Source organism: Acartia tonsa, chromosome 12 (genome assembly GCF_053477335.1).
Source record: "Acartia tonsa isolate MP-2025a chromosome 12, ASM5347733v1, whole genome shotgun sequence".
Taxonomy (NCBI): Eukaryota; Metazoa; Arthropoda; class Copepoda; order Calanoida; family Acartiidae; genus Acartia; species Acartia tonsa.
The window spans coordinates 36,594,744-36,617,388 of record NC_137271.1 but is presented as its reverse complement, the minus strand read 5'-3'; the positions used below and the strand labels follow the sequence as shown (position 1 = coordinate 36,617,388).

The following is a 22,645-nucleotide window of genomic DNA, read 5'->3' as shown; positions in this document are numbered from 1 at the left end:
TGGCGAATGGAAGCGCTACGCGAGAGTGCCGCGTGGAATTTTAATAATTGTTGGACAAATTATGTATTGACAAAACTCCCCCATAATATATCTAGCCAATTTTATGTAAATTCGTGGCTATAGGTCTCTAGGGACACAAAATCGAGAGGCAGAGGGGTCGACAACTCACAACTTTCAATCTTAATCAAGTATACTCCTCCAAGTATTTATAAACCTTCCCCGACTACGTGTTACAACTTTTCATTGAAAGGAGAACCAAATCGGGTCACCAGCGGCTAGCGAGATTCTTTGGTACAGACAACAGATAGTCATCTACTACTTACAGCTGCTAATAAACAAATATGCTAGAAAGTAAATTAGAATTACCCAAAAATAAATTAGATACATATATTTTTATGTTGGGGAAATTTACTACAGAGAAAAAAATAGAACATTTGTAGCTTTGTTTTTGTTTTGATCGTGCCTTAAAAATAAACAATGTGTGATGTTGACGTTGTTAATAGCAAGCAAGGCTTTTCTATAATTAGGATAGCTTCGTCCGCCCGTAACGGATAGCTCTCATTGTTGATTTAGGCATGTTAGTGTTGTCCTATTGATTTCAAACTTTGCATCGTAATTTAAAAACCAGTAATTAGCTAAATGAATATTTTTAATAAGACGAAAAGGGTGTAATTGATAAAAGAGTGTATTTTATTTTATTGATGTTGCCTGCAAATTTTAAACTTTCAATAATTTAAAGCAAAAGTATGCAATATTTAATTTTTCCAAAAATATATGATTCTTTGTTTTCAGATTTAAAAAAAAATATAATGAAATGATCTACCTAATGAATGTCTTTGATACAGATCTTAAATTGAAGATTATATATACAATATATAATACACTAAAGACATTTAGGTAAATATATATTATATTAATAAAAAAGTTAATCTGTATTTTTGAATATCTGTAGTAATTGTATGACTCTACGTCAAATAAACGTCGCTATCACATTTAGAGAAAGTTTTTTTGCATAGCTTACAACTTTTTATGTAGTAAAAATATTTTCTTATCAAATATATATTTTTTTGTAATTTATGCAATTTTTTAGGCGAGACCAATTTCTATCAGAATGGAGAAACAGAAGATAATAGTGCAACGATTTAAATGTGACAGTTGTAATATTAGATTTCCAACTGATATTATTTTAAATCTACATATGAAGCTTCATGAAAATGATAATTTACATAAATGTGACAAATGTAAAATGACATTCGCTAGTGAAAACAATTTGTCAGTACACAAGAAGAAAATCCATACAGACAAGAAGCCATTCAATTGTGTTACACTTGAAAAGACTACAAATATGAGGATCCCTAATGATGGAAAACCTTTCTCTTGTAATAAATGTGAAAAGTCGTTTTCACTGAGATTCGCTTTGGTAGGACATATGCAAACTCATACGGCCGTGAAGTCATTTCAATGCACTACTTGTGAAAAGCAATTCACACGGAAGTTTGATTTACAAAGACATGAGAAAATTCACACAGGCGAGAGGCCATCATTTAAATGTGAAATATGTGATAAATCTTTTTCTGCTCATAGTTCTTTGACTGTACATATGAAAAAAATACATTCAATCGAGGGTACTGAATGTGTAAAGTCACAGAAAAATGATTTGTTAGAAAATATGAAAAATGTGCATCAATTCAAATGTAAAATATGTCAGGAGTTATTTAAAACTTCTAGTGCCTTTAAAACACACAAGCTTTCTCATTCAGATTTGAAGGTATTTCAATGTGATACTTGTAGTAAGATATTCCCAAGGCAGTTTGATTTAACAAGACATGTGAGAATTCACACAGGTGAGAGGCCATTTAGATGTCAAATATGTGATAAGTCTTTTTCTGCTCATAGTTCTTTGGCTGTACACATTAGGATCCATACAGGAAGTAAGCCATACTCTTGTGATTTGTGTCAAATGAAATTTTACGACACTTCAAGCTTGATGAAGCACAAGAAATCAGCTCAACATGTCAAGAAATTAGAATCTAAAAATGAAGTTTTACCTTCTGCTTCTTGTAGTTTTGTTGAATGTGAATCTAATGTTTCTAAAATTGACAAAACTTATTCATGTGGAGTGTGTGATAAAATTTTTGAATCATTAGAAGTTTTAAATAACCACAAATTTGTTTATCATAAACCATGTGAAACTAATATTTCTACTATGGATAAAACTTATTCATGTGAAATGTGTAATAAAAATTTTAAATCATTAGAAGTTTTAAATATCCACAAAAATGTTTATCATAAACCAAATTTAAGCAAAGAGGACAAATTTAAAAAGGAATTTTCCAACAATATTATATTGACTAAAAATAAGATGATTCAAATGAAAGATGACAAGCCTTTTAAATGTGATTCATGTGAAAAGTCTTTTACAAATAGAAGTAACTTGATAAAACATATAAGGGTTCATACTGGCGAGAAACCATTCAAGTGCGAGTTATGTGAAAAATCATTCTCGCACAAGCATCATATGAAAATTCACATGCGATTGCATTCAGGCGAGAAGTGTTTTTCTTGTGATGTATGTAAAAAATCTTTTAACGATAATTCAAACTTGTCAAAGCACAACAAAACTGCCCAACATCTCAAGATGTTAGAATGTTTTAAGGATACAGTTCAAATGCCTTTCAAATGCAATTCATGTGAAAAGTTTTTTACAAACAGTAGTGACATGATAAAACATATAAGGGTTCATATGCCTTTCAAATGCAATTCATGTCAAAAGTATTTTACAAACAGTAGTGACTTAATAAAACATGTCAGGGTTCTTCATACTGGCGAGAAACCATTCAAGTGCGATTTATGTGAAAAATCTTTCTCACAAAAGCATCATTTGAAATTTCACATGCCGTTGCATTCAGGCGAGAGAAGTTATTCTTGTGACATGTGTAATAAATCTCTTTACGACAGTTCAAACTTGTCAAAGCACAACAAAACTGCCCAACATCTCAAGATGTTAGAATGTTTTAATGACACAGTTCACCCGTCTACATCTATCAACATTTTAAGTAGTGTTGACAATGACATTAAACTTGAAATAAAAGAAGAGGAAACTCTAGATGAAGATCCCCTGTCTGTCAAGATCAAGACTGAATATACTGAAGAAACTATAGAACAGGAAATTGAAGAAGAAATTCAGAATACTGACGATTTTGACTTTGTTGAACATAAAATTGAGATATGATGAATATAGTTCATGTATATGTATAATATATTTAATACTTATTAGAATTAAAGTGTATTTTTTTAGAAGCGAAGCTATTCTTTAATTCACTATTTCTGTCCATCCGTCCGTCAGTCAATTTGTAATGCTATAGGGAAAATTAGATTTTCTAGGTGTTTTTAAGATGAAAAGCTGACACTTGTCAACATTCTTATTAGTTTTGTAAAAACTTAGATTTACTCAGGTACTATTAAAGCTAGACATCTAAATTTCTTGTCAATATTAATATTATGGAGCATACATGGCAGTCCGACTGTTCTAAAGCAACTTTTATCTTTTTACAGATTTCCACATTTTAAAATTATTTTTTATTTTATTTTCGTAGATAATAGTAGTGAAATTTGATTTTCCTTTGTAAAACTGCATTTTTTGTGTTCACAGATGAAAAGACATGTAGCTTTTTTATTTTTAAATTTTTTACTCTTTCAGCTACTTTTGAAGATATTTTCTTATATTTTTTGTGATACTCCTTTTCAAAGAGCATACTACTTATAATGCCTTTTGCTCGTCGCTCATGCAAAAAAGACATAAAATTCATCTTATGAATATTGCATTTGTTTTATCATTCTTGTCTTTGATTTTAATGTCAATCGCCCTTTTACATTCTCTCATTTATTATGACCACTTTTGCTTGGTAAATCACTTGGTCCTTTTGTCTTACCATTATTTTGTTTTTTGCTACTAATGAATGTTGTTATTCTTGTTAACATGTTTATTTTTTTTAATGCTAATAGTTAAAACAGGTCTAAGCTACGTCATAATCAAAATTGTTAATATTAGCTACTCTTTATTTATCGTATTTTGAAATTAAATCAAATTAGGAGACTTCTAACCGAACATCCAGCAAAATGTACACAAAGATGTGTTTTCGCCAGTCTATTTGAAAAGTATGGATAAATTGAATTCATCCTTATAATAAAGTAACAGGATGTTAGTTTGTCTGTCTCGCTAACCGCTGAATCGATAGGGTTCTCCTTAACAGGGTAGCTTCTTATAGGTCCCGGGAAGGTTTATAACTATTTTCTTGGGGGGTGGGACACCCCCAACCCCCCCCCCAAAAAAAAAAAAAAAATTTAAAATTTTTTAACCAAAATTAAAAATAGGGGGGGGGGGGGTTTAGACACCACCCCAAAAAAAATTTCGCCCCCCAAAATTTTTTAACTTTTTCTTTAAAAATCTAAAAAAAGAAATTGGGGTATTAAATTTGACTCTCTCCTCCTCAAGCGCCCCTAGAGGCCTCTAGGGGCGTAGCCGCTAGTATAGAAATATAACAGATAATATAATCAAATTTTAAAATATAAAATGCCTCGTAATTAAAGACGTCAAATTTTCAATTAGGCTCAAAATATGCTCTTACAAAGTACATAATCGTACTTGGCTTTGTCCATCCATTCTTCCAAACTTCCCATAAAATGTATGTATAGTAACCAACTTTATTTTAAAAAGCTTGGTTTCTATTAAAAATATTACTTGATGGTTAAATTTCGAGGAAAAGAAAAAAAGGAAAATTGACAAATAATTCGAATTTAAAGAAAAAATTACAGTGATCGATAAATCGATTTATTATTCAAATATTTGTTCATATATTTTGTCCTTTTCTTGTTGACAATAAATTATATTAATGTAGGAAAGGCCCTTCTTTCCTTACTTGACTTCGACCAATAGGAAGCGAGGAATCATTTAGCACCAATCAAATAGCAACAAAACAGAAACACAACGGGAGACAGAAATTCTCTGCATATTTATTCCTGTTCAGATGTAATAAAGTGTTTTGTTTGTTCAAACTTTATTTAATTGATCAGATAATAAAATTTCTTCATTATCCTTTTTTTTATTATAGATGAATTTACAATATTATAAAGGACGTTTAAAGAGCTCAAACATTGAACAGCACAATATAGGGGGAAATTTGTAAAAGTATTTTTGTCAGTACCCATCAAAACCAATTGGATATTTAAAAACATAGACAAATAATTTAAGCAACTAATTTTCTTTTTTTAAAGATTTAATTATGTTTTAAAATTAAAAGAACACTTTTATATAAGAAAAAAAACGGTTTTTAAAAGGAACATGATTTAAAAATTATTTGTCTATGAAACTCTTAAATCAGCTGATGTTTTTTAGATAGAAGAGTTGAGTGGTCGAGGCAGACGAGAATTGACAAATTAAGCGCAACGTCAAAAAATCGCCGAAAATATTAGTTTTCGCAGATTTTTAAGTTATTTTTCGTAGATTTTATTCTCTACCTATACTTTTTTTTATATTTTTTGTATAATTTGTATTGATTGTTTAAAATTATGGTATTGATTTGATTATTGTTCTGCGGATAGTAAAATTAAATAGATTAATTAATTTTGTTGGCCCCGAGTTGCCGAAGATCCGTTTTAACTAAAATGGCATGAATTTTATGATTTCATTGTACTAAAAGTAGAAAATTGTCTGAAATATGATACGATACATGATTTTTCAGTAGGAGTTAGAACTTAAACTTAATCCAGCGCTTTTATAAATTAATCTCCTGGAATAAAAATTCTAAAGTATTTTCGGCCAAACACTGAATGAGTTAAGTTCTTCTGTTTAGGGAAGCTTTTTTATTATATAGGTTGCCGGGATCGATGGTATAGTTTAATTTTTACTAGATATATATATCATTTTATTTAAGTCTTGTAATGATTTCTGGCTTTTTTCTGTCCTCCTCTACTACCTCTGCTTTTAATGCACATTCTAAGGACGCAGTCGATCAATAGTTAATAAACGTATAGTACAATTATATTGCTTATAATCAATCTGATGTTAATTTCAGATTAAATGTGTTCTTATTAAGTTAACTTATATAGAACCGTTCCAGTTAAATCTTAACAGGTTATATATTATTGCTTTTATTAGTACGAAACTTGCTATACTCAATAATTTTTTTTTCTATCCGTTTGTAACGCTGATATGGAAAAATGTGTATTTCTTGGCTACAATATAAGAAAGACTACTGATTTTTTTGGTGATTACTGATATTATATTATACCCTTTACCTATCATATTAATATTCCTCATATTTTCTTTTCCTCTCCCCTTATTAAATGACTACTGATCAATTGCGCTCACTTTGCCCGTTTGTCTATATACTAATGGATGTTTCATATTTGTTTTTCTTTTTATCTACAACTTTTCTTTTCGTAGATATATTCTATAGAAAATTATAATTAAAATATACTTAAAAGAATTTAATTCTGATAACCAGAGAAATCTAGAATTATAAATGTTTTATTTTGGAAACAAACTATTACCCCGGGATTATAAATTAAGTCAGTTATTTTTTAGGATGAATTTTTGGTCGTTGCTGATTTGTCTGTGTTTACATCTTGTCGGCTCTGTCGACAGAAGCAGGAACGTTATTCTCATTATATGGGCATGAGTGACGGACTAACAGACACACTGACTGAAGCATTTTTTTATTTGGTAAAGAGTTTAAACAAAATAAAATGGAGTTAGATTCACATGGAATTTATAGTTTTAACTAAATTATTCGTTACTTATTTTCATACTTCAGTAAATAATAGATCATAAATAATTGCTATTTAAGTGTCAATTTATTTCTAATAAGGGTCTTGTTTGTTGCATGATTTATGAGATCTTATTTTTCTCTTAGAATATAAAAATATCAACTTTTAAATAATATAAAAATACCTAACTTAACAAAATCCTAGATTTGAACTATTTAATTATACCAGACTTAATAAATTTGAAGAATAATTTGTTTTGTTAACAGATTTAAGACTTGTCATCAATCAAGCTTTTGTAGAAGATCTAGAGCTCAAACAGTAAGTATTAACCACCCGTTCTCATTAATACATAAACACATTATCCGTAGAAGCGAAGCAAAGTGCTCTTTTTGTTCAAGAATGTTATTTTTAAAAATCTGAAAAAAGTACTTAGTTAGAGTTTACTTGGCAAACGAAAAACGAAATTCGAACTGATTAACCTACTTTTGTTGGGACTAATTCAAAAGATCTTTCAATCAAATTGTTATTACTTGATACCTTAATTAGAAATAATATGGTTAAATGTATCGAAAAAGAATTAGCAGTTTATCAATGCCCTGTAGTACTAGTAAGTAAAAAGTCAATTAAGTCCTTAATGTCGGTGAGATAAAGGGATGATCCACAAAATTACCCCTTCTATAGTTTATAATCGGTGGTTAAAACATTTATACACTAAACTTAATGAACCAACCAATTTTAAATTCAATACAAGTCCCCAAAGTTGTTAGGCCAACGATTAAGAAACGTAGTTATTAAATAAGGGACTAGTTAAATAAACAGCCAAATAAGTTAATAACGCCTCCTTCCCTGTCTCAATAAAGTTATTTATTTTAGGAGAGCCATTATGAGCTAGAAAGTGATAGTATCCACGTATCGGGGCACAGTTTAGAGGCTCTGCTTATTAATACAGGAATGTTTATACTTCTTCTGAAGTTATTTTGACATTGAGTTAATTTAGGTGTGTATTGTCCATACGTCGGTCTATACTAATTACAGGGGTGTATATTCTGCACAAGATTATTTTTTTCCCCTGCTGCAAATTTTTTTCCCCTTTCCTAGTTTTTTTCCAGCAAGGAAGGGGATAAAATGGAAAAATATTTTCAAAACTCTATATTTTATTCATATTATCCCTCCTCTCACATATTCTTTTATTTTTTTTCACCAAAGGGTGGAGAAAAATTGGAAAAAAATGCTTTCAGTTCTCTCAATTTTTACAGGTTTGCCCCAACCACATATTTTTTTTTATTTTTTTACCATAAAAAAAGAAAGAAAGTATAAACATTATTAAAATGATCAGATACAAGTGTAAAGTACAAGCTTGAGTTGACGGGTTTAGTTGATAATACATTCAGAATAAAGATAAACGAGGCGTACCCTCTGAAACCAAGGTTTGAGGTGCCCCTGGTTTTGCAACAGGTAAATCTTTCTCGTATTCATTCGAAACCGATTAATATCCGGTGGATTAGAACCGGTTTTCATCCATACGAAAAAATTATGTCTAGCATCGTATCATATCCAGTTTTCTACGAATATAAAAATGAACAATCCTAAGATATAAACCAGTTTTTGTTAGCCTGTGCCTTAGGCATCTCGGAGCCAAAAAAAAACTGGTTTTTATTTTTTTATTGTACATTTTATATATGCGGAAAGCTGTTTATAATACGATGCGAGAAATAACTATTCCGAATTATGTAAAGAAAACGAAGGTTTTTTTGCCCCAGAAAAGGGGCAGAATTCACCTTCCTAAGATTTTACCTTAGATGGGCTAGTAAGGTATGAGCTAGAATCGATGTCAAGATGTCTTTAGAAGCATCTGTCAAGCTCTATAAAGTACTTGAAATATCAGAGATAGACCCTATGTTGTGTCTAGTTATTTGTAGAGCATATCAAGACGCTTCTATACCTAGTCACCTTAACATTGTTAGAAAATTTTTTTTTATTTAATCAAAAATATTCTTTAAAATATTTCTTTTGCGGGTCTTTGTTCGATTTTCCTCGAAAGGATGAATGTACCTTTGTACGAAAAAATCCTTATATAAAAAGAACCATATAATATCGGTCCAACGGTTAGCAAGATCTTGACCTATCGTGTTACTTTTATACAAGGGCTATGTTGCAATTCTATCAGAATAAAAATTTTAGGATTAACTTTTATATATTTAAGGTGGACACAGCACCTGTAGAAGAAGTTAACCGCGATGACAAATCAGTTCATATTGCCCTCTCACAGGCAAAACAAAACTCTGTCATAATAAATTTCAAGCCTCTGAGGCTAGATTTCTATGTAGGTAAGCAGATTTAAGATGTCTTAAATTAAATACCTAAGTAGGTATAATTTACGTAGTGTAGTTGCTAAATTGTTTTAATACGTACCTATAGATTAAGATTTTAATGTTATTTTTTCTCGACATCGGTAGTGAAGTGAGATCTTACCTATACTTTAGGACATTATCATATTAAACCAGACATAAAAGGAGGTGGGATTATTATCAGGGTGAAGGTCTTGTAATCAAAGTATCTAATTCATATAGAAACTGTTGATGTACTTGTCAGGCGTCCGACTAATTAAATTTTGAAGTCATATTGATTTTTTTATTTCTTTATTCATGCACTAGCGGCTTCGCCCTTAGCCTCTAGGGGCTTTGCCCCAAGAGGTGATAAAAAAAATTAAGGCGAAATTTGTAAAAAATTTATATTTATTGTTTTTAGTGAGAGAATGTTGCTATTCTTTCATTCAAAATAAATGCTGGAATAAAAAATATTTTTGAACAAAGGACCAAGGAAATCTTCTGCAAAAAAAAAAAAATTGGGGGGGGATTTTTTTGTTTTTGGGGGGGTTGGGGGTGTCCCACCCCTCAAGAAAATAGCTTAAAACCACCACAGGACCAATAGGTATATACCCTGAAGAGTAGAATCCGATCGGTTCAGTGGTTACCGAGATCTTAAGGGACAGACAGACGGTCAGACGGACAGACATCAAGCTACTTTGTATTATAGATTGCATTGGAAGTACTTATTTTAAATTAGTGAATAAGACTGTTTGTTTAAAAAATTTTGAGTACTTTATTGTCTAACTAGCGGCTTCGCCTCTAGCCTCTAGGGGCTTTGCCCCAAGAGGTGATAAAAAAAATTAAGGCAAAATTCGTTAAAGGACCAAGGAAATCTTAAGCAAAAAAAAAAAAAAAAAAAAAAAAAATGGGGAGGGATTTTTTTGTTTTTGGGGGGTTGGGGGTGTCCCACCCCCCAAGAAAATAGCTTAAAACCACCACAGGACCAATAGGTATATACCCTGAAGAGTAGAATCCGATCGGTTCAGTGGTTACCGAGATCTTAAGGGACAGACAGACAGACAGACGGACAGACAGACATTGTTCTACTTTGTATTTCTAATAACAGTTTAATAATTCAAATATTTTTTTAAAGGTGAAAATCTTGTTGTAACCGTGAACTCTCGGGGCTTGATGAGATTTGAGCATCTGAGAGAGAAGGGAACAGAGGAGGGAAGTGACTCAGAGCCCGACCTCTGGCAGGAGAGTTTTGGCGGACATACAGACAACAAGGCCAACGGACCCACTGCCGTCGCCATGGACTTTACATTTGCTGGGATGGAACATGTCTATGGAATCCCACAGCACGCGGATACCTTTAGTTTGAAGGATACCACAAATTCTGACCCCTACAGACTTTATAATCTGGATGTATTCGAATTTGAATTGTGGAATCCTATGGCGTTATATGCTTCTATTCCTTTCATGATGGGACACAACAGACAGTCAACTGTAGGTGTCTTTGTGCTAAACTCTGCCGAGGGATGGATTGATATTAAGAAAGGTGAAACGGGTATTTTTGGATCCCTATCTAACATGGTCTCCGGATCTCAGCCACAGAAACAGGTTGAAACGCACTGGATGTTTGAGTCCGGAATACTGGACATGTTTATCCTGCTGGGTCCTGGTCCCAAGGAGGTGTCCCGGCAGTACGGCCTGCTGACTGGCACCACTCCCCTGCCTCCAGAGTTTGCGATTGCCTACCACCAGTGCAGATGGAATTATAATGATCAGGATGATGTTAATATGGTAAGCATGGTTTGTAATCTTTATAGTACAAACTTTAATGGTGAAAGGGGGTCTAAAGAGATAAGACAAAAGCCGATAAATTGTTGTACATACCATTACCGAATTACAATACACAAAACTACCACTTCTGTAGACTTCAATTAGTGGTTGAAACGTTTAGACATTTAACTCAATGAACCATCCAGTCAAAATTTAAGCCAACAAATAAGAAAACGTTCTTCTAAAACTTTAGGGACTAGTGTAATAAACTGCCTTATGTCCCCTTCTCTCCCTGAATTTTCATTTTTATTATTTAATTTACTTGTTAATATAAATATTCAATATATCTTCCTTACATATGAATAGTATTGCAATTTTTACCTTTTATTTTTATCCATTTATCAAACGCTTTCAAAATCAAGAAAATTAATACTTTGATTTTTGGACAAAAGTTTTTAAAGTGATCTCTACATATTTATTGAAAGGAAACATTTATAGGTCCTTTAATTGAAGTTGCTGAACTTATAAAAAAGCTAACCTCTCAAACCTTTTTAATTTCAGGTGAACAGTAAGTTTGATGAACATGATATTCCTATGGACGTCATGTGGTTGGATATTGAGCACACAGATGGAAAGAAATATTTTACTTGGGATTCAAGAAAGTTTCCTGGTAAGTTTGAGTGCTTCTTTTTATTATGTAACTATTGGCTATACTCTTAGCTGCTATGATCTTCGCCCCATGAGGATGGAATGGATGAACTACTAATATTTGTTTTCGTTAAAAATAAATACATACAATAATTTTTTTGGAAGTGGGGATATGGTGTCTTTCAACAAAGTCGTAAGTACCTTGAAGATGTTTTTATTTCCATCAAAATCCTCTCTCAATGATGTTTTTTTTTATTTTTACCAAAACTTGCCTACCTAAAAGTGAGACTTACCACAAAATAGCTTGAAACTTGCAAAAGGATATAATTACAGCAGTTATTGCCTATTGTTAGGTATATTTCTTTACAGTGACATTTAACCATACCATGTGTTGTTATTATTTGTTGTATTTAGACAGCGTGAACATGATTGAGAACCTGTCCTCCAAGGGCCGCAAACTGGTGACCATCGTGGACCCCCATATTAAGAAGGACAATGGGTACCATGTGCACACCGACCTGACGGCCAAAGGATTGTACACAAAGAATCCTGATGGAGGCGACTATGAAGGCTGGTGCTGGCCAGGTAGAGGATAATTATAACTTTTATGTTGAAAAACAAAATAAATAAATACGTTTTTGTAAAGCATTTTTGCAACAAGTATTAAAAAAATATAGGGTAATTGAATGTTCACAATTTTGTATCCTTCATTTGATTATAATTATTAATAATAGGTTTAATTTTATTTATTTTTGTTACTATTTCCATGGTAATTTCAGGAGCAAGTTATTACCCCGATTTCTTAAACAAGGAGGCCAGGGACTATTTTGCTGAACAATATAAACTGGAAAATTACAAGGTAGGTACCTCAAAATAAAAATATATGATAAAACATTTTATCATTTTAAGAAATAAACTCAAGATTAGTTCCGAAGCTACTCCATAGTTCACTTTATCTGTCCGTAGGGCTGTCAGTCACCAATATTTCAAACATGACATAATTCGACAAAAAATCACTAAAAATCCCTATACTGTGTCATTATTCAGGGGACCACTCTGGATGTGTTCACCTGGAACGACATGAACGAGCCGTCCGTGTTCAACGGCCCCGAGGTGACCATGCCCAAGGACAAACGTCACCTGGGAGATCTGGAACATAGAGAGCTTCATAATATGTATGGTTTTCTGTATACCATCGCTACGCATCAGGTATTGCTCCTACATTTTGTAAAGTTTTGAACAAACCTAAAACTATCCAAAGGCTTAAATCCACCCCGGAGCCGTTGAAGCTTCCAAAAAATGTGGATTTCAATCAGTTCACTAGTTATCAAAATCTTAATCTAAAAAAACCTTACTAAACAGATTTAAGATATTCTTTCATATACCTACTTATATTAATTTTTTCTCTAAAAATCATACAAAATTTCTAAGAGATCGGCTTTTTAAGTGTTAAAGCAGAGTAATAACCTTTTATTGTTTTGTAGGGACATCTGGTTAGATCAGAGAATCAGCTGCGTCCGTTTGTCCTGACAAGATCTGCGTTTGCTGGCTCCCAGAGGTATGCTGCTATCTGGACTGGAGATAATGCTGCCGACTGGGGCCATCTGGAGGTAAGGTTTCAGTTGTACAGCTGCGGTGGAGAAACTGACCGTCCAAATTATTGGTTAGAAAGTTACTACACATTTGTGTTAAGACAGTTTTTTTTCAATTTTATAATACATCAGCTAGTCAACATAATACCTAACCTTTTTCTTTTAGTCAACAGTGCCAATGTGTCTCTCCTTTTCTGTGGCTGGAATGTCCTTTGTCGGAGCAGATGTTGGCGGATTTTTCGGCAACCCCGACGGCGAACTTATGGTTAGGTAAGTCATTTGGTTTATTTTTGTAAAAGTTAGTTTTTGGATTCCTAACGGGATTTTATCAATTGGTAGATAATTTCTTTAAATAATCATTTTTGTAAAAACAAGGATGACAACATCTATAAAAACAAAGCTCTGAAACTGTAGATTGTAAGAACTGTTTAAACAGAATTTTAATATGAAACAAAATTGTAAGTAAATTTGTTGCAAAACTACTTAAGTACAGGATACTGTTTAAGGACATAATCACACTTCAAGGACTTGCGTAAAGAGATGCTACATAACATTGTACCTTGTGGTAAAAGGAATCAGTATTCTAAAAATCAGATGAATAAGATAATCATAACATACAAGAATTTGTTGTCAAAAAAGTAAAAAATGTAGATAAAACATAAGATATTTAACCCTTTATATAGGTATTAAACAATTTTCTCAAAAGAAAAATAAAAAAAACTGTATATTAGAGAAGTCATGTTTTATGATATATTGCAGGTGGTATCAGGCAGCTGCCTTCCAGCCGTTTTTCCGCAGCCACGCTCATTTGGACTCGAGGAGGAGAGAACCTTGGCTATTTTCACCAGGTAGATTATTTTGCAATGATAGGATAATAGCACACGCGTAAAGAATAAGTATTCCAGTATGGCTTTGAAATCTTATGTATAGCATCTTATTACAGTCAATTTTCCATGAATATTAAAATAAAAATCATTAAATGAATACCAATTGTTTTAGTCCTGAATACCAGTTTTTTTTATTCCGGACCTTCGCCCCTCGGGATTAACAAAACTGGTTTTAATCTTATATTTCATTTTGATATCTGCGGAAAGTTGTCTACAATACCATGCAATAAATAACTTTTCTTTGTTATGCTTATGTTTCTTAAGTTGTTTACATACTTTATGGAATTAGGAAAGATATTTTGAAAAAACTTTTAGGTACCTTTATTAGCTTTTCTGTTTCCATCAGTCTAAAAAGGAGCATTTTTTCATGGATTGGACAATGACATTTTAATTTTGATTAATTTCCACCACCTGAGAGGCCTGAGAGACCACCTGGAGGCCTGGAGCTCCGGAACCTGAAGGCCTGGAGCTCCGGAACCTGGAGTCCTATCCAAAAAATCTTAAAACTTGGGAAAATTCACCATATAAAAATGATTTTATCTTTAATAACCTATCCCCTCAGTCCGAAGATAAAGTCTATGCACCAGGTTTACGCAAATGTGTCCTTGATTTAGAGGAAATTTTCAAAAATGCTATTTGACTTTAAGTTTAATAAGTGATAACAGATTTTTATTGTTTAGGAGAAATGTCATTAATCCGTACAGCCATTAGGACCCGCTACTCATTCCTTCCTTTCTGGTATACTCAATTCTATGAAGCTGAAAAGACAGGTTGTAGTGCATCTAATTTCATTTAAAAATTAAGCTTCCTCATGATAAAGGTTTGGTATTTAAATACCAGGGAAAAGGAAATGTGATTCTGACAAACAATTCTAAAGGAAAATTTCCCTTTTACCCCCCCCCCCCCCATTCTTACCCACTCCCCTTCAGTTACATAAAAACAAGTTGTACGCCAACTTTACATCAACAAAATATTATATTTTGCGGCAATTTTAATTGGAATTAATAAGCTGATTAGCAGATTCTGCTAAAAAATTTGTGTGTCACACTTAAAAGTTTGACATTTCTTGTTTTAAAATGATTCAACAATTTTAACATTCAGGAGTGCCAGTTATGCGTCCGTTGTGGTACGAGTTCCCTGGGGACGAGGGAAGCTTTGACAGGGAGGGTATCCATATGATCGGTGATGCTCTTTTGGTTGCCCCCATCCTCAAGAAGTCGGCCACTGAATGTAAGTTTCGTGGATTTTTAGAATCGCAATTATTATTAAACAATCATATGTCCGCAGTGCACGTATGATCGTTTGTTACGTTTGACATGGTGAGATCGTTATTATAATTTTTTTTATTATGAAATGTACATTAGTTTGAAGAAATCCGTCTTAATGTTTAATTTGTTTTTTTTAGTGGCCAGCTACTAACATAAAGTTATAAATATGTTATATAAGTAATGGATGCTATTGTGTCCATTACCCATACAATGAGCTATGGTATGATGTATATACAAACCAGAAGCTAGGACGTACGTACGAGAATGTATTAACATACCCTAGCTTTAGAGTAGCTGCGCTACTAATAAATATTTTGCTTTTAGTGAGCGTATATTTTCCTGGCAATGGGCTATGGTATGACGTATTTATAAACCAACAAGAAATATGATATCTCAAGAAGGAAGGACGTACGGACATACCTACCCTAGTTAAAGAGAAGCTGCGCTGCTAATAAATATTTTATTTTTAGTGAGTGTATATTTCCCTGGTAATGAGCTATGGTATGACGTATTTTCAAACCAACAAGAAACATGATATCTCAAGAAGGAAGGACGTACGGACATATCCTAGTTAAAGAGAAGCTGCACTGCTAATAAATATTTTACTTTCAGTGAGTGTATATTTCCCTGGTAATGAGCTGTGGTATGACGTATTTACAAACCAGAAGTATGATGTCTCAGGAGAAATCAGTATTCAGGTAAATTGCACTTGTAAACTTTAACAACAATTTTAGTGTAAAAGAAAGAAATGCAGGGGTGTACATATATCCTGCATTGTTGACCCTACTAACGGGGAGGGGTGGGGAAAAAAATATGTGGTTAGGGGTGGGGGGGAAAGGTAAAAAGGGGGGAGGCGAAAGTGACACTTTTTGAAACCAAAACTAAAAGTAAACAAAGGAACTCAACTAAAAAAAAGAGTTACAGGTCTGAGATTTTGCATGGCAGTTGCTTTATAGGGGTAAAATATAGAACTGCGAAGAAACGGCAGCGCAACCGCCAAAAACCGCCGTTTCCCGCCGAATTTTTTTTTGCCTTTTCTCGGCGGTTTTCGGCGGTTGCGACGCCGTTTCTTTACAGTTCCATATTGTACCCCTAAAAAGCAACTGCCATGCAAAATGTCAGACCTGTAACTCTTTTTTTTAGTTGAGTTCCTTTAACTTTTAGTTTTGGTTTAAAAAAGTGTCACTTTCGCCCCCTCCCTTTTGAGAACTAAAAACTTTTTTTTTCTCTACTTTTCTCCCCTTCCTGGTGAAAAAAAAACTAAAAGAATATGTGGGGGGAGAGGGATGATTTGAATAAAATAAAGAGTTCTGAAAATATTTTTCCCCTTCCTTGCTGGAAAAAAAACTAGGAGTGGAAAAAATATAAAAATTTGTAGCAGGGGAAAAAATGAATCTTGTGCAATATATACACTTCCGTGCCTTTTTGAAGAAAAAAAAAGACATACTGTAATTTTTTGTTTATTCCTAGGCCCCATATGACAAGATGGTTGTGTACCAACGCGGCGGAACCATTGTGCCGCGCAAGCACCGCATCCGCAGATCATCTGCACTCATGCACGACGATCCTATCACCCTCCACATTGCGGTCAACAGGGATGTTCATACAAATGCGCGAGCAATTTTATTTGTGGATTTGTATCATGTAAAGAAAACGAAGTTGCGGGTTTCATTAGGGAGTAAGGGAGGGGACAATGGATCGAATATTCAATTTTTAGTAGTCTCAGACTTTGGGTACTGGCTTAAAGGGAATGTGCAAGAATTTAGCAGTTTCTGACTAAGTTTGGGTACTAGCGCACAAAATGCCGCTACTCGTTGTTTTAGTTTTGAATCTAGCAGACAGAGAGTTGAGAATACACGGCCCCCCCTTCACACTCTATTTCACTCCCTCTCCTCCCATCTCCCTTTTTTTAAGCACACGATAGGAAAAGGGAGAAGTGAGGTGGGGGCATGGAGCAAGAGAAATAAATTGGATAAAAAGGGGCAGGCTGGCGTATTGGTTTATATTTTTGCCCAGCCAGCCATCAGTTGGCTGGGTCCAATAATCTTGTAAGATAAAAATAGCACCATAAAACCTCAATATATTTCATCAAAAACAAGATGTGATTTCGCTTTGCATGATTTTTTTCTTGGTTTATAATTTTCTAAATTTAATGAACAAACCCTTTACAATTTCTTCCAAATTTTATGGATTAGTGTGGATTTCATGGTCTGTCTTTGAAAACTCTTTAATTGAATTAATTGCCCATTGTCCCCTCCCTTACTCCCTGGGGTTTCATCGTATTTTTTGATAGGTTAATTAAATAACGAAGGATATAGGGCTAAGACAAAGCCAATTAAGAAAATTACAACTTTTACTCCAAAAATTACACCAACCAAAATATGGAGTACCTATTTTTTGTGGATGGTTAATTTGTCATCCAATGTTTTCTATCCTTTCAAAAAAAAACTCTAGAGCCGATTTCTCATGGGAGGGTGGTGGTGGTAACTTCCCTAAAAATAGTTAAAGACTAAGACTGGAGTCGAAATAAGTTTGCTCTAAACGAGAACCATATCGATTCAACGGTTAACGAGATCTTTCGTTAACATACATTCTGTTACTTTTCATTTTTTAAATAAGTATAACTAAAAGTTTGGGCACTATTGTATGAATATTTTAATCAGAGAGGGCAAGGCGCGTGGCTCACTCTACATTGACGATGGCCGTACATTTGATTACAAGACTGGAGGAAAGAGCATCTATGTCGAGTTTAAATTTGAGGATGAGGTGTTGACCGCTAAAATGCTGCAGCCGGCTGGTAAGTTTTATTTCTTACCTAATGCACGTTAAGCTTAATAACTCTTTTTAGTAACGAAGCTACTATGCAACTCTGAATATCTGTTTATCTGAAACAGTTTTTGGGAGAAAACTGATTTTATCATTGTCTATATCAGATAGACGGTTGAAATGTATTTTTATTAGGTAAAGATTCACTATTACAATTGGCATCCAGCATATAATTTATTTTTTCGTTGGTCTAACCTTTATACCACTTAAGATAAAGAAATATTTTTTCATGAAGGTTTCGTAATTCTTTATTTATCATCTTCATTCTTTTTCATACAACAACTGAACATCTGCTCTGTCAATTAAATAGTCCGTTTGACCATCCGAGGTTAATTTGTGCTTTGCTACTTTTGGAAGTTGTCATACTTGTTTTATTTTTCATTTCAAATCAGAGAATTTTCGAACTCAACGTTAGATATAGTTATAAACTATTGGACTTTGAATATTTTCTAGATATAAGGTAGCTACGATACAAATAACTTCAATTTTTTAGGCACAGAAACTAAGGTTTGGTTGGAGAAAGTGATAATCTTGGGCAATGGACCTAATAATAATCCTGCTAGAGTTATTACTAAGGTATTCATATTATCCATTAATATATGAGATTATATTCATAATGGACCTAATAATAATCCTGCTAGAGTTATTACCAAGGTATTTATATTATCCAATAATATATTAAAATATATTCATAATAGACCTAATAATAATCCTGCTAGAGTTATTACTAAGGTATTTATATTATCCATTAATATATTAGAATATATTCATAATGGACCTAATAATAATCCTGCTAGAGTTATTACCAAGGTATTTATATTTTCCATTAATATATTAGAATATATTCATAATAGACCTAATAATAATCCTGCTAGAGTTATTACCAAGGTATTTATATTATCCAATAATATATTAAAATATATTCATAATGGACCTAATAATAACCATGCTAGAGTTATTACTAAGGTATTCATATTTTCCATTAATATATTAGATTATATTCAAAATGGACCTAATAATAACCATGCTAGAGTTATTACAAAATACAAAGGTATTAATATTCTCTATCTATCCATTATATATATTTACTAGCGGCTTCGCCCCTAGCCTCTAGGGGCTTTTTCCCAAGAGATGATAAAAAAAAAGTTAAGGTGAAATTCGTAAAAAAAAAAAATAAGAAGGACTAAGGAAATCTTCTACAAAAAAAGGACCAAGGATATCTCCTACGTAAAAAAAATTGTTGAAAAATAGTTCACCTACGCAAGAAAATTTTTTTTTTGGGGGGGGTTTGGGGTGTCTCACCCCCAAAGAAAATAGCCTAAAACCACCACAGGACCAGTAGGTATATTCCCTGAAGAGTAGAATCCGATCGGTTAAGTGGTTACCGAGATCTTAAGCTTCAGACAGACGGACAGACATCAAGCTACTTTGTATTATAGATAGATATAATGGACCTAATAATAACCTCAACAGATTTAAAAATATGATTTTTGACTTTTTGTAGAATGAGGACGTGTATGTGGATACTTTGTATGATACCTCAGCAAACATTCTAACAATCAGGTAAGTTAGGGAAAGTTTAGCCCCTGAGGAAAAAAACCGGGAGGGAGGGGATATTGGACTGTAAACACAATGTCTTATCAGTTGGCTAAAAGAACATTAATTTATCGTCGATTCTTGAACCCCTTCTTTACATCTAGTCGTAAACCAAAGCAGAAAAGATGGAAGCAAAACAGATTTACTTTTTTGGTTCCATATATCCAATTATCCTATAAAATCTTTTGTATGTCTTAATCGCGCTTATGAACCACAAACAAACATCATATTTTCGGTTAGGTTAAGTAAAGGGTAGAAGTGCCCTGAAGGTAAATTAACCTGTATGCAGGGGATATAATATGTATTTTACAAAATAAAGGAGAGGGGGGTTGGTCTGGAAATAGGTCAAACTAAAACGTAATAAAAGTTTAACCTAATAAACTACATTTTTTGTCCTTAGGAAACCTGGTGTCAACTTAGGAGAAGAATTTACCATTTCTCTCAAGTAAAAGATGGCTATAGCAAACCTGCGTTATTCAAGGAATAGTTTCCATGAAGAGCAAATGTTTATTTTTTAAAAAGGACAACTATGTCCATAAGCAATGCAGCAATATAAAGATGAACAATTTTTTAATGTAGAGGAAATCTTGATGATGTTGTCCATAAAGATATCACTTTAAATAACATATGTTTTTTTTATGAGATTTTTTGGAGTTGCCACTTTCTTCGACTTTGTGATTACTGGTACCCAAAGTTTTATAACAACCTTTGCAGTGTCCAAACCAGTAATTTTAATCTACAGAAGGGGTATTATGTTTCATTATCATTGGGAAGTTATATCAATTTAACGTCTATTGTCTTATCCCTTAAGATCCCTAAAGAGCTCTCCATTGGAACTATTCTATTTAGATATGTGTGAAGAACTACAAAATAATGAGTTTTTATTCTCATAAGTACCTACAATGTTAATAAGTTTTACATAAATATTTATAATTCTCTTTTTTCTCTCGTTTTTATCAAAAAAAGTATGATATTTAAATGCCTCTTTTTTTAAGGTGTAATAAAAGCAAATTCTGTTATATTTTCTTTCAATACCAAATAAAATACTGGTTTATTTCATTATATGCAATTTTTAAAACTTTGTTATTTTTACAAACTGATATTAAGATGTGTGAAATGGAGTTTTAAAGAGTTTTGCTGACATGAGCAATTTTTGAATTTTTTACTGGTGAAGTTATTAAGAATCTTATTTATTGAAATTATTGCCTTTTCCTATGATTTTTTGGTAGCAAAGAAACTCTTAAACTAGCACATAGTCTGTTTAAACGTTAGTACATCACTTACTGAATGATATTTTGCAGCGTTGCGGAGCCGTTTGATTTTGGTGTGATGATGGCGGCTCCGGCTCCGACCTAAAATTTAGAAAAACTCGACATATTTTTTTCCCCCACGTCTATTTTTGACTTTTGATGGTTTTAAAAGTTCAATTTTTGATAAAAATGGACTTTAAAACTTAAAAGGGGCATTTGCACATAATAAAACAGAGTTACCAAATTATAATTTATAAAAAATCTCTTTATTTATATAGTCCGAAGCTGGAGCCGTTTTTAACGAAAATTACGGCTCCTGCTCCGGCTCCAGCAAAATATGGCGGCTCCGACTCCGCAACACTGATATTTTGTATAACTTATCTAATGACTGATTCTTATACAAACCTAGCTAATTAGCATATTTGATTACAATACCTGCTCAAAATATACATAGAAATTTTTTTTATGTAACATGTTTTTAGCTCGTATGGCTTTACTACGCTATTTTTTGGATACAATAGTCATTATTTTCACATAGTTCTAATTAATAGGAAAAGGCGATAATATAATAATTTATATGAATTAGGCCGAGGCAATTTATTTGTCCATCTGTGATCTTTTTATTAGATGTGATTGTTTCTTGTTTTTATTTATATAAATGTTTCTTCAGTTTTGTTTGGTTTTTTTCTTTAGTTTTTTTTTAGTTGTTTTTTAAGCACGCACAAATAATTTGTTTAAGAATTTGAATGTTGGAGGTTTTTAGATATTAAGAGTAGTCTGCATGCATTTATTTAGATATGGCACCACAAGAATAACTACTTTGCTTACCATTTTAAATTGTTTAAAATACTTTCTCGTATTCATTTGAATCCGGTGGATAGGAACCGGTTCTCATGAATACGAAAAAAATATGTCTAGCATCGTATTATATCCAGTTTTCTACGAATATAGAAATGTACAATCATAAGATTAAAACTAGTTTTTTTAGCCGGTGCCTTCGGCACCACGGGGCTAAAAAAACTAGTTTTAATCTTATAATTGTACATTCTATATCCGCGGAAAGCCGTTTATAATACGATACGAGAAATAACTATTCTCGTATTCATTCGATTCCGGTGGATAGGAACCGGTTCCCATCCATACGAAAAAACTATGTCTAGCATCGAATTATATCCAGCTTTCTTCGGCACCTCGGGGCTAAAAAAACTAGTTTTAATCTTTTAATTGTACATTCTGTATCCGCGGAAAGCCGTTTATAATACGATGCGAGAAATAACTATTCCTAGAATACAATTTAATACAATAAGTAGTTGTTAAATAGTGTAACTTGTAAGCAAAATAGTTTTTCTTTACTACCTTCTATTAGCCAAATATAATATATTATAATCAGAAATTGAAAAATTTTAAGGGGATGTAATCATAACATTAACTTTAAATCTAAAAGTGACGCTCAATTATTTTTCAAAAAAACAAATTAAGATATAGGCTATGTAACGTTGAGGATGTTCTGTCAAACCTACAAAAAAAATATCTGAACTTTACAGCGGAGAGGTAGAAAATAACAGCATGTCGATATTGTGCTCATTTTAAAGAGGACTATCCACGAACAAGAGCAAGTGATTCTAAGCATCTTCCAGCATTGACCCATAGTATTTTTTTAGTAAATATACTAGGTTTATGTTTAATATTTGTTTATCGACTAAAAAGTTAGGTTTC

At 32.7% G+C, this 22,645-nt stretch overlaps 2 protein-coding genes across 12 annotated transcripts in view; both read left to right on the top strand.

Annotated features, from left to right (window-relative positions):
• The window catches only part of GCS2alpha (glucosidase 2 subunit alpha), a 220,187-nt gene extending 198,584 nt beyond the window's left edge, over positions 1 to 21,603 (top strand). Inside the window, exons 2-25 of one of the 11 annotated variants that reach the window (XR_013884766.1) lie at positions 6,076 to 6,133; positions 6,587 to 6,652; positions 7,035 to 7,086; positions 7,642 to 7,717; positions 8,105 to 8,223; positions 8,972 to 9,095; positions 10,231 to 10,883; positions 11,424 to 11,532; positions 11,925 to 12,095; positions 12,290 to 12,369; positions 12,558 to 12,719; positions 12,995 to 13,120; positions 13,269 to 13,372; positions 13,862 to 13,950; positions 14,670 to 14,759; positions 15,091 to 15,219; positions 15,870 to 15,955; positions 16,728 to 16,852; positions 17,921 to 18,054; positions 18,577 to 18,659; positions 19,588 to 19,646; positions 20,080 to 20,160; positions 20,529 to 20,644; positions 21,516 to 21,603. Coding sequence is in view for 2 of the 11 variants with exons in the window: in XM_080179558.1 (XP_080035684.1) it covers positions 6,588 to 6,652; positions 7,035 to 7,086; positions 7,642 to 7,717; positions 8,105 to 8,223; positions 8,972 to 9,095; positions 10,231 to 10,883; positions 11,424 to 11,532; positions 11,925 to 12,095; positions 12,290 to 12,369; positions 12,558 to 12,719; positions 12,995 to 13,120; positions 13,269 to 13,372; positions 13,862 to 13,950; positions 14,670 to 14,759; positions 15,091 to 15,219; positions 15,870 to 15,955; positions 16,728 to 16,852; positions 17,921 to 18,054; positions 18,577 to 18,659; positions 19,588 to 19,646; positions 20,080 to 20,128 (2,685 nt within the window). In the remaining 9 variants the exon portion in view is untranslated. Of the gene's footprint in view, positions 1 to 6,075; positions 6,134 to 6,586; positions 6,653 to 7,034; positions 7,087 to 7,641; positions 7,718 to 8,104; positions 8,224 to 8,971; positions 9,096 to 10,230; positions 10,884 to 11,423; positions 11,533 to 11,924; positions 12,096 to 12,289; positions 12,370 to 12,557; positions 12,720 to 12,994; positions 13,121 to 13,268; positions 13,373 to 13,861; positions 13,951 to 14,669; positions 14,760 to 15,090; positions 15,220 to 15,869; positions 15,956 to 16,727; positions 16,853 to 17,920; positions 18,055 to 18,576; positions 18,660 to 19,587; positions 19,647 to 20,079; positions 20,161 to 20,528 lie in introns of those variants that run through there. The other 10 variants (XR_013884765.1, XR_013884764.1, XR_013884763.1 and 7 more) reach the window with 10 other exon arrangements.
• Positions 791 to 3,324, top strand: LOC145334189 (uncharacterized). The gene is made up of 2 exons (XM_080179561.1): positions 791 to 897; positions 1,091 to 3,324. The coding sequence occupies exon 2, from the start codon at positions 1,112 to 1,114 to the stop codon at positions 3,230 to 3,232; it is 2,121 nt and encodes a 706-aa protein (XP_080035687.1). The 5' UTR covers positions 791 to 897; positions 1,091 to 1,111; the 3' UTR covers positions 3,233 to 3,324.
• Positions 21,604 to 22,645: the final 1,042 nt, after the last annotated feature.